This window comes from Pecten maximus, chromosome 2, assembly GCF_902652985.1.
Source record: "Pecten maximus chromosome 2, xPecMax1.1, whole genome shotgun sequence".
NCBI lineage: Eukaryota > Metazoa > Mollusca > Bivalvia > Pectinida > Pectinidae > Pecten > Pecten maximus.
This window is the reverse complement of record NC_047016.1, coordinates 23,854,863-23,867,206: the sequence shown is the minus strand read 5'-3', so window position 1 is coordinate 23,867,206 and position 12,344 is coordinate 23,854,863. Positions and strand designations below refer to the sequence as shown.

At 34.5% G+C, this 12,344-nt stretch overlaps 1 protein-coding gene across 1 annotated transcript in view; it reads left to right on the top strand.

Annotated features, from left to right (window-relative positions):
- Positions 1–12,344, top strand: part of LOC117342184 — a 138,047-nt gene that overhangs the window by 112,949 nt on the left and 12,754 nt on the right. Inside the window, 13 exon segments of the mRNA XM_033904224.1 lie at positions 993–1,213; positions 1,377–1,515; positions 2,080–2,300; positions 3,393–3,531; positions 4,563–4,783; positions 5,240–5,419; positions 5,997–6,110; positions 7,911–7,993; positions 8,215–8,425; positions 9,374–9,494; positions 9,946–10,067; positions 10,984–11,125; positions 11,553–11,674. Of these exon segments, the coding sequence (XP_033760115.1) occupies positions 993–1,213; positions 1,377–1,515; positions 2,080–2,300; positions 3,393–3,531; positions 4,563–4,783; positions 5,240–5,419; positions 5,997–6,110; positions 7,911–7,993; positions 8,215–8,425; positions 9,374–9,494; positions 9,946–10,067; positions 10,984–11,125; positions 11,553–11,674 (2,036 nt within the window).

The window sequence follows — 12,344 nt, the reverse complement described above, 5'->3', positions numbered from 1 at the left end:
ATAAATGAACGCTTGTATATCACACAAGTGTTGCTGAAGGACATTATTAAAGCACAAGGAGTCGAATATACATACAATGCTAATATAGCAAAAGGTAAAAACTGACAGAATATACACTAATATAGTGTGAATTAAAATGGTACAATGAAGTAGGTGATCTAAAATTAAATTTAGAAGATTGAATATTACTATACTAAAATATCAGTGTAAGGGATGAATCACAGATATAACTATATATTCTATTAATAATCACAAAAGAAATATTTAGAAATTAAAACTAGACTAGTTGAAGTAATTTATAAAATATGTAAGAGGTGCGAGAAAAAAAAATCTATTACCTGTAAGTGATCGAGATCGGGTTATTTATAGATTTTATTAATCTTACATAGCTATCTTACATGGGCAAACTATATCCAACATGGCGTGATATGATAGAACAATTAGAAAACGTTTCATTTAACAGTATAAGCTTTTATGTTTCCTTTCTATTATGTTCTTTACATGTGGTTTTCAAATTGTTAAACTCAAACCCCTGGGTTAGTATACGAAGCCAGCCCCAAAAGGCTTATTTTCTGGTATAAAGTGTTTTAAAACCTTTGAGATCCCTACTCCATACGTGATCACATTGTTGTCAATATCATTCGGTAACAACATTTTGGACTACACGTGAGCACATTATTTTTAAACCGCGCTCGGAAATTTTTTTTTTAAACAACACTTATCAGATAAATTCAAGACTACACATACATTCTTAATTCACACACGTTCATTGAAGTTTGTTTGCATAGGATAATGTTTAGGAACTGTTTCAGGCAAATCATCATTACAAACCTACAGATTCCACGTGGTACACATTTATCTGGGTCGTTGACAAATGGTTCTTTGATTTCCTTTTGAAATGTGAAGTGAGATCAACGCCTCTTTTTAATTTTCAATATCTCTCTATTTTTCCCATTTATGTAAAATCGGTTTTAATGGATAATATTTAACAGCGGAGGTTCTTTTACACGAGAGGCGTCATTCGGTGCTGGGTCAGAACCAACATGGATGGACGATGTGGATTGTTCTGGAGACGAATCTAGGCTGATGGATTGTAGTTTCCGAGGATGGGGTACAGAAAACTGTGGTCATGGGGAAGATGCCGGTGTAATATGTTCGCCGCCATCGTCGACAAGCTCGCCTTCGTACTCTACCACCACATCAACACCTCAAGGTATTGAACTTTATGCTTTGTATATACATACATTACTTACTGCAGGGTTTTTTTTACTCAGATTGGTTGATGACAGGTTTTACTACGACATACATGTATTTGGTACTTGCAGCTTTAGTTGTGATTCACTAACAGGAATTTGACCTTTTCTTTCGTTTCCTAGGATCAGTACGACTCGTTAATGGTGGATCACAGTATGAGGGACGTATAGAAATCTATCATGATGGCCGTTGGGGAACGGTTTGTGACGACTTGTGGGAAGATGTCGATGCGAGAGTCGTATGTAGACAACTTGGATACAGGTGATTTAATAGTTTATATATATTTTGAAACCACAAGTATGAATGGTTATGACAGTTACATAACATAAAATTATATACATATCTTGATTGGAGCGAAACAGGCGATTTTTGTTAGTCGCAGCTTTGTTTAATTACAATTGTACTCAATTCGTTCATCCGTTAAAAACTACAAAGTAAATACACCCATGGTAATAACATAATTCTATGACATACAAACAGATAAATTTGTTAGATGGTCAATCACTTTTGGAAAAAAAAATTCCAATTAGATCACAGTGAACCAATCTATATAACCCTATCAATTAAGGCAGTATGGGAACATCACGTTGGCAAGCTCTAAATGGCGTTTTACTAAAATGTGGTATTGACATTATTGGCAGATGTACATTTACCTAAAACATTGACAAATGGTTTTTTTTTTACTGGTCTCTAATCCATTTTTAATGTAAGACAGAATAGATATTGTAGGTTTTTTTTTATTAATATTAATCCATTCTTCAAATTTAAACATTTAGATTTGGGAACTTAGTCAAATTCAGAGTTCTCGTTGATAATATTTAACAGCGGAGGTACATTTACACGAGAAGCGTCATTCGGAGCTGGTTCAGAACCAACATGGATGGACGATGTATCATGCTCCGGAGACGAATCTAGACTGATGGATTGTAGTTTCCCAGGATGGGGGACAGAAAACTGTGGTCATGGGGAAGATGCCGGTGTAATATGTTCACCGCCATCATCTACAATCTCCCCTATGAACATTACCACCACATCAACACCTCAAGGTAATAACTTTCAGCGTCTTAGTCTTTCGCATCCGTTACTTATGGTCAATCCGGAGTGACATAACGATAATTGTCTCGCTGTCGCATCAAAAAGACGATAGTTATCGGGACAAAAAGATGATAATTGAAATGCAAATCAATGATAATTGCTGACGAAAAAACAGCGCGGCAACTAGACATTACTTATTGTCGCGGGCTTATTTATGTGGTATATTAGCAACTTCTCGTTTTCAAGATGAATTACGACGTTCGTTCGTTATGTCGCTGGGAATTAAGGAATTATTCTTGTTTTTTCGTATACTGGTGTGTAAACTGCATCGTTTTACAGATATTTCAAATAACACGCTAGTGCGTCATGTTAAAATATTTGTTAAAATCGCAGTTTACAAATCAGCAAGTGATAAAAGCAAGATTCATTCCATATATTTACATTTTAACGTGTTTTTATTCAGTGTTTTTAAAATTGAATCGATATTTTTTTCGGCGTTATCCAAATAGATGAAACAGTGGAACAATTAATGGAATTGCTATACAGCTGATTCTTATTTGGCTCGAAAGGTTGTCAACTACAGGAATAAACAAAATTAAGTTCCATGGCTGCATTGTTTTTATTATTCGATTTCTTAAATATATTAAAGAATAAAAAGTTTTTTCATTGTATATTTTAGCTTAATCTTCCATATTTCATTGATATTTAATTGAAAAAAATCAAAACAGAAACGAAAATAGCAATTGAGCATTCACACTAGTTATGCATTTGTGCACGTTTCGGCTATGAGCAATGTATTTCTTCTCGTCAAATTTGTTGTTTACACACTAGTGCACGATGTTTTCGTTAGTAAGGTTATATAACGAGCACACACCGGGAATGTAAATATTTGACGATAACTAATGTGAACGAAAGGACAAGGGACCATTCTGTTGAGACGACAACGAAATGAATCAGTGAACTATAACTATATCTGCATATCTCAATGCGATATGCCATTTCTAATGAGAAATATGCTTGAATCATTTCAGCTTTAGTTGTGATTCACAAACAGGAAAGAGACAAATAACATTGTTAGATTGACCTTTTCTTTCGTTTCCTAGGATCAGTACGACTCGTTAATGGTGGATCACAGTATGAGGGTCGTATTGAAATCTACCATGATGGACGTTGGGGAACGGTTTGTGACGACTTGTGGGAAGATATCGATGCTAGAGTCGTATGTAAACAACTTGGATACAGGTAAATTTTACTGACCTCGTAAATGAGTAAAATTATCCCTTCAGTAGGAATACAATTTGTAATATAATATAACACTTGTTATATGCGTCTGCTATTTTTCTAGCCATATAAATAGAAAAAAAAGCTTGCATTCAAAATGAAACAGATTTTCAAATACGAAAATTCTTATTTATATCAGGCTTTACTTTTCCCAGCCATGTCTACATTCCTCCATTCTTGCGTCGAACTTGTTTGTTCCTGCCCTAAAACTCTTCCATTGCTTTTTCGTTTACCTTGAGTGATACAGCAATACAATTGTGACATATTAAAGGAACCAGTTCGCCTTATTCAATGTAAGGCAACTAGTTCTTTTTTTATTTGTTATAATAAAGATGTTACGTTTATGTATCAAAAGTGTATAATTGTTTTTTGTGATATCGGTGGCGTCAGATGCTCCATAATTTCAATATATAAATATGGCTTTAATATATTTTATTTCACCAAATCATTTACGTGTAAAAGTCAACAAGAAGTAACAGAGAAGCAACTTTCTGATACAGTGTTGAGATGTTTGCTATATTCACAAATCATTGATGGAATTTAAAACAACAACTTAAAACTAATTTGGGAGAAAACGTGATTCTAATCTTACAACGAAAACTGCATTGGACCGGTCAACAAAATATGAAATAGTACATTGAAAAGAGTTTCGGAAGGGTTTAAAGGAATAAGAAAACAAAAACAGTATTCACATCACACGATACATCAAACAATAATAGCAGTACGATCATCATAGCAAAATTGTCCTCAAGAATCTGTATTACAAACGGACGAAAGTAAAGTGTCGAAAGTGTTGTAAAAGAACACCATTATGATCAAAGGGAGCAAATTCAGTAATGTCATATATCAAGTACTTTCTTAATGCGATATGAATTATAAATGTGTGAACTGTGACACCTTCGTAATCTTGGAAATCATTTGTTGTTAACATTTAGTACAGAATTACTGTATGTAAATGTTAAATCATGTTTATATGGTATATGTTTTAACAGCGGAGGAACATTTACACGAGAGGCGTCATTCGGTGCTGGATCAGAACCAACATGGATGGACGATGTATCATGCTCTGGAGACGAATCTAGACTGATGGATTGTAGTTTCCCAGGATGGGGGACAGAAAACTGTGGTCATGGGGAAGATGCTGGTGTGATATGTTCGCCGCCATCATCTACAAGCTCCCCTATGAACACTACCAACACATCAACACCTCCATGTAATAATTTTATACTCAATATACGTGTATCAAACTATTAATATATCTTAGCTAGCTTACTTCAAGAACTGGTTATTGTATGGTAGCATGATCACATTTCTTTAAACATAATTTGATAATAGATATGAGTTTGTACTCTAGTTCGGCACCTGAAACCATCATATTTCTTGCTTTTTCGTTCTCTCTGCAATTTTTCTGCTTTCTGATTAACAATTTGCACGTGATTTTCTAGTTATATCTATGTTTAAAAAGCACTTGTTACGGATTTTTTTTTTTTTATTTATTTTCTGTACAAAATTGCATATATCTATTGGTCAGCACAAACAAAACATTTACACTGTATGACTAAAAGACGCTCTATGCACGCATTAAATTAAAAACCAGGCCTTTACCTCAGTTCATAACTACAATATCAATGAGTATCTGTTTAATTATTTTTCCCATTTTTACCGAAAGGGACAGAGGTGACTGAAGAAACATCAACATCCGTGCCAGAAATGACAGCAGAACCAGAAGGAACGGGTGAACCTGAAATGACAGCAGGACCAGAAGGAACGGGTGAACCTGAAATGACAGCAGAACCAGAAGGAACGCGTGAACCTGAAATGACAGCAATACCAGAGCCAACGCCAGCATGTAGGTCTATATTGTTAAGCAAGGTATAATTAAGGCATCCTGGTGATAATTTGGGAATCAGTTTGATTGGTTAGTGGGGTATTATACAGCCGTCCTGGTGAAAGATTGGGAATCATGTGGATATTGTGTAACAGGATATTAGTCAGCAAACCTGGTGACAGATCGGGAATCAGATTGATTTGGTGACGGGAAATTAGTCTGGTGCTAATTTGGGAATCAGATTGATTGGGTATCGGAATATATTGGTCAGCCATACTGGTTATAATTTGGGAATCAGGTTTATTGGGTATCGGAATATATTGGTCAGCCATACTGGTTATAATTTGGGAATCAGGTTTATTGGGTAACGGGATATTAGTCATCTTGGCGACAGATTTGGAATCGGGTGGATTGGGTTAAGGGTATTTATCAGCCATCCTGATGATAAAATGAGGATCAGGTGGATTTGGTAGCGGGTTATTAGTCATCCTGGCGACAGAGTAGAGATCAGGTGGATTTGGTAGCGGGGTATTAGTCATCCATCCTAGTAGCAGTTCTAGACATTGCATATGATATTTGTGATTCTTGAACGTTTTAGATTGTAATCCGGAGAGTGATTACCAATGTATGTCCAATGACCAATGTGTGCCAGTGACAATGCTGTGTAATGGGCAGAATGACTGTATAGATGGATCGGATGAGGAGCCATGCAGTAAGTTTTTTTTCGTATTTATGTATCTACCTGTAACTTTTTAATATGTTTCTTACCATCTTAAATATATCTCATTTAAGTCCTTCTATAATATCATATCGAACCGCTTTATCGAATATTTTGTACCATAGAGCTTTGTATATTGTATTATATCATATGCCATGGTTTATTTATGATATACAGGCATAGGAAACATTTCTGACTCATTATTTGCCCAAACAATATTTATCAATTTACTTTCTATGATCTTTAATTCTGTAGATTAAAATATTTTAACGGGAATTTTAATCATGCCACAATGGTGCCTGTAATTAGGGCCTCGTGCAGAAGATACGGGTACCCTATAGTAATCACTTTTTTTTTCTATCTGTCTGTCTGTCTGTCTGTCCGCCTACTAATTATACTACTGAATATAGCTTTGGCATTTATTGACAGATCCACTTGGTCAGGATTTTTAGAACACTCAGCTAAAAAGTCCAGACCAAAGGTCAAGGTCAAATTTTGTATATTTTTCTGATTATTATTTCTGATATTGCATTATGAAGCAAAGATGTATTAAGCAATGAGTCTACTGATTAAAACTCCGGGTAACTGAGTTATAAGGTCAAAGATTAAGTTCAACTTTTGTAACTTTTCACTGTGAAAACATCAAGAAATCAACTTATTTAGAGTGAAGGACTGTAGGTCAATGACGGCAAATTTTATATATATTTAGTGATAAAATTTGTTCCGAAATTATGAAGCAAAATTGGTCTGAATTAAAGCCTAAGACAATCCAGGAATGATCAAAGTCACTGGATAATAGTTTGTTGGGTTTATCACCCCGTGAACAGATAGTGTGATGTTGAGGCAGGGAAAACGTGTAGTAGATAGTTGCTACATCAATGTTCAACTTAGGGAAGGCATGTCGCATGCCATCCAAAGCATTTAGGATTAAGTGTCTTTCTGAATGTCCGTATCATTAGCGTCATAAGTTCAAAGACAAAGCGGATCTAAGATTTGTCTCTTGATGGGGGAGGTTTTTGAAATAAAACAATTCAAAACAAATAATGAAGATTTCACCTACATTTCTGTCGGCAAAGCAAAGATGGAAGTGGAAGGAAACAAGTCACATCAAAGTAAATGTTAGATGCATATAGTGCTTTCTTGCGATTATTTTATGAAGTTCAAGTGTCAAACATTAACTTGAGCTATATGGACAGATGCCTTTGATAATTATGGGGGATATGTTACCACAATACAGGAGCCTTACTGACCTGTCAGGGTTCTAGTTACATTATGTAATGATCGGATTTAAACAATGAGCAGATTGCCTCCTGCCTTTATAGTATCCTTTTCATGTTTGATTGATTTTCATTCTCAAAACAATATGTTACCTTTGAATGTACAGGTGAAATGATAATTTACACATATAGCTTGTTCATAAAGGTTCCAACAAGGTCCGGATAGGATTCTGATATGACCTATTTAAGGGAAATTTGCTTATCTAAAAATCTGTTAATAGCTTTCCTTGTTACAGACAACAATAGGTCGCATTAAAGGCAAGGAATCAACTCTGCACAAATATTCGTTTGCTATAGAAAAACTTGCATCAAAGCATTTTGGTCCATCCGTGATATCTAACATATTTCCCCCCAACAATATTTGACAAATGCCAGGTTGGAAACTTTGGGTTCACCCCTCTTGGTGTAGGCTTCTCATCTTGCACCCTTCTTCTTGTTATTTCTTACATTAATTCATTCTTAGTCCTAATACTTTATTGTGTCCAGTTTGATTCTTAACTAAATGTTTTTTTTATAGATAACTATCAGAACATTACTGTACCAGTCGGATCCTCTGTGGACTTCACTTGCGCTTCAAACTATTCCCTTGAAAACGTGGCGGTAAGAGAGCCGGAAGTGATGCTGTAATGCTTTCCTTGATAAATAATTTTACTGTGACGATATATATTACTTACAATGACAAGATATATTATTAATGTTTTGAATTTATCAGAATTATAACAAAAATGAATAGGATTGTAAAGAAGGATGAAAAGTCCTTGTTATATTTTGATATATCAGAAAATAATCAAGCTGAAATTTGTTTTCCTTTTGTATTATAGGTAACGTGGATATATAGACGTTTCAACAGCTCCGACATGAACATCATTGCCGTGAACAATTTCATCATTGCCTCTGCAGAATTTTCCGTAATTAAGATAAATGATCGTCTCCGTATGTTACGTATCGACAACACTACAGAAGAACGCTCTGGTGAATACGTGTGTAAAACGGAGATACAACAGATTGCCTCACATAATTTGAATGTTATAGGTATGTTCAAGCTTCCGTCATGAGAAATAAATTGTTCATCTAAATTGCAATTTATAAACAAATTAGTTATTGTAAGTATCAGAGATATGTGGTGAACAGAATACTCATTATTTTGCCTGCGAAAGGTGATTTATAAAAAAAAATAAGTTTGGGCATGATGATTTAAATGCAGTGCACTGTATTATTTGTCAACGAACTGGAATATGAAAGTTGGTCATCATTAGACCTCTATCGGTGAATCCAAGGGGATTTAAGGTTTCCTCCCCGTGCGTCTGTGTGTCCGTCCACTCAGTTTTTCGCACTTTTCAGCAGTGTTTTAAATTGTGTTGGTGAAAGCTCATATGTAACTTCAGTATGAATAATTAAATATCAAGTTGGAGTTTCAGGGTTTTCGGGTCAATGTCACTGTTTCTAGTTTTACTGAGTGCCGGTAGGGGACAATATATATATTTTCAATAACAGGCATTATTGTTTCTATGGGCTTTTTCAATGTATATTTTTCGAATGTATCAATTTTATTGTTCCCCACTACTTATCTTTTTTACTTTCGAAATAATCAAAACAGTATTAAAGGAGGAAGGCACGTGGAATTTATTGTTCATTATTCAGTAAGAACAAAACTACGCTGTATGTCTATTTTGTATTGACATTTGCATCAACATGTTTTGTTAGAAAAAAATTACACCGAATCCGAAACAACCTGCAAGGATCTCAAAGGCACAAGAATTGTATTGTTTTCGAGATATAAAATAATGATTTCCAAGTGTTCAAAATTCAATTACTAACATACACGTATATTTTGGGGTTTGTTATTAACTGCTGCCACACACACTCCCTGATATAAATCACTGTTCCATCATTAAACTAACGGTTGTAACTGAGAAAAATTTTTGGTCACACTTATAAAGCGTCATGTCTGTAAAAAAAAAGTCCTGTCTGATGTTACAGCGAATACTACTGAGAACACGGGAGAAGTATGCAACATTCAGACAATGATGCAATGTATAGAGCCAGTCTCTGACATTGGTAGTCTTGGAGGAGGCCTAGAGGATGCCAAACGAATATGCAGGTAAAAGATACTGTCCAATGTCATTGTTACGAGGGTCACAGGATATTACTGCAAAATTTGATTGTATGCATTCCTGCCATTCTAATTCCGCGAATCTGAAGACACACGCTTCTGGAAAAAAATTAAAAAAGGAAAGAAAAATAATAGGGTATCGCTCAGATTAATTTCAAAATAATACTCTGTAAGCAACTTCTCAGGGAATTTTAAAATCTTGAAATATTCCTTTTATACAAAATATATTACATTAAGGTATATTGATTTTACTTACATCAGGAAAGTATTTTTTATGGGTAATGATATAACAGAGTAGTCGACCGAATCGCTACATGTATCAACGTCAAAAGATATATATGCAAACAGCAAAAATAATTTACACGAAAGTAGATATCGCGACTTTCAGTCTTACATGTACTTGGTAGCATATAAAACGTTTATTTTCTTTTCTTTTTAGAACCATCTACCCAGAACTGATTTCATGTATCGACAGCATACCTTCTGTTTGTATTGAGGAATCCATGTTTGCTCAAATACAGATTGCCAAGCAGCAACTAGAAACAGTTTGCCAAATGATTGGTAAATGCAGTTACATGAAACTTAATTTTTATCAGTGTATTTCAGGACATTTTACATGGTACTTACACATCATCGGGGTATTTCTGGATATTGACATGATTTTTACTTTTTATCAGTGTATTTCCCGCTATTTACATGATAGCTACGCTTAATCAGTGCATCCCATGCTATTTTATCTGATAGTCACTTTTTAGTTATTATTACTTTTTGTCAGTGTATTTCTGGATGGTTATTTCAAAATATAGTTAAGTTTAATAAGTGTATTTCTGGATGGATACTTTACATGATAGTAACATTTTATTGGAGTATTTCTTATTATTTACATGATAGTCACGTTCATTCAGTGTATTCCTAGCTCTTTTAAACGATTGCTACTTTTAATCAGTGCATTTCTGACCATCTTAAAATATAGTTTCATTTTATCAATGTATTTCTGGTTATTTTATATGATGGTCGCTTTTTAGTCAGTATATTTCTGGCTATTTTACTTGATTTTAACATTTAATCAGTGAATCCCTGGCTTTTTTGAATGATTGTTACTTTTTTATATTTTTGTTTGGGATCGCATTGTAGAAGACTGTTTTGTAGTAATAAAACATCTTACACTTTTTTTTCGAATTATTGTATATACATGTACCTGATATCACTTAGTATAAGTTGTTGTATTTTTCAAATCAATGAAAACAAAATGCTGGTAAGGTTAATAAATGCAAATAAATGTACAAAGAGCTATCACAGTTGCCTGTCATTATTATAACAACAGGCAGTATTGTAACTTGAAACGTAAATATGTGCTGATTATTTTAATTACTACTATCATTTTCATTATTTTGTAATAAGGGTGTCGATATATGATATGATGCCATGTGTGTTGTAAAATATCATTGAGCAATAACAATTATCAAAAATTTTCCAGGCGGCGGTAACGAAGATGAAAATACAGGCAATGGTGCCGACAACACACAATGCGATTCCCAGGCAATATTAAATTGCCTAGAGCCGGTCACGAACGTTGGTAATCTAGGAGGTGATATGGAGGCAGTTAGGCGAGTCTGCAGGTAAGTTAATATTGGTAAAGGGATATATGAAATTTCTTTACTAACAACACGACATCAGTGTCAGTAACAATTGATATCCTCTATGTATCTTCGTCTCTCAGAAGAAAACTCAACAACATGCGTATCGAGGTTGCTGTCATGGTAACGGTGTCGTCAGTATCAGAAATGATGCTTCGGTGTAAAATTGTATAGTCGAAACTTAAAAAATGATCTTAAGCTTTTACATATATTGTAATACATATATGACATAAGTAATATTTAAGATGATGTAGTTTAACGAAATATCTGTCGCCGTATATTACGGCTTATATGAGTAGAACAGTGCTAAGATAGTTAAGGAAACATTACAATAATATAGGGATTGAGGATCTAGACCAATAGCGACATATCGTTCTTTGGTTTACAAAACCATTTTCTTGCTTTGCAGCACTATCTTCCCAGAATTTGTGTCTTGTATGGACAACCTGCCCTCTTCGTGTACAGTTAATCCGCTTTTTACACAAGTACAGGTGGTTAAACAACAACTCGAACCTGTCTGTCAAATGGTCGGTAGGTACAGGTTGTCAGCACCTCTTTACATGACTTTGATATGTATATTGTCTATAATGTCGATTCAAGATAGTTATACTGTTTCCATATGATTTGGGAGGTTTATGCTAGTTGGTACTTCATCAACCTCTTCATAGCAGTGCTGGTTTAGGCCCGAGATCACTTATGATAAAACGATTAACGTTCCTGCACATGGGTACATCCATTGATCTTAAACGTATGCCAGGTCCTGTTTTATTTATTGGAAAAAAACATTTTGTTCTGCTCATTGTTTCAATTAATGCATACTTACATCTTTTAATATATAGTTTTGCATAGGTATTTGGGAAATAAGTCGCTATGTATACAGGGGTATTAGGAGAGAAGGGTGTTACTACGTATGTATACAAGGGTATTGCTCAGGAAAGATGTCACAATGTATACAAGGATATTTGGGGAAAATTCACCATGTATACAGGAGTTTTTGGGAAGGATGTCACTATGTATACAGGGGTATTGGGGAAAGATGTCAGCATGTTAACAGGTTTTTGGGCACTCTTCCATTTTTTTATCACCTTTATGTTTTTTTCGTAGGTATTATATTAATCTCAACTTGATATTTTTTTTAGAAATAAAATACTATTAAATGTTTCAAGCCAGTGCGAATATGCTTATGATCAAACTCTTAATT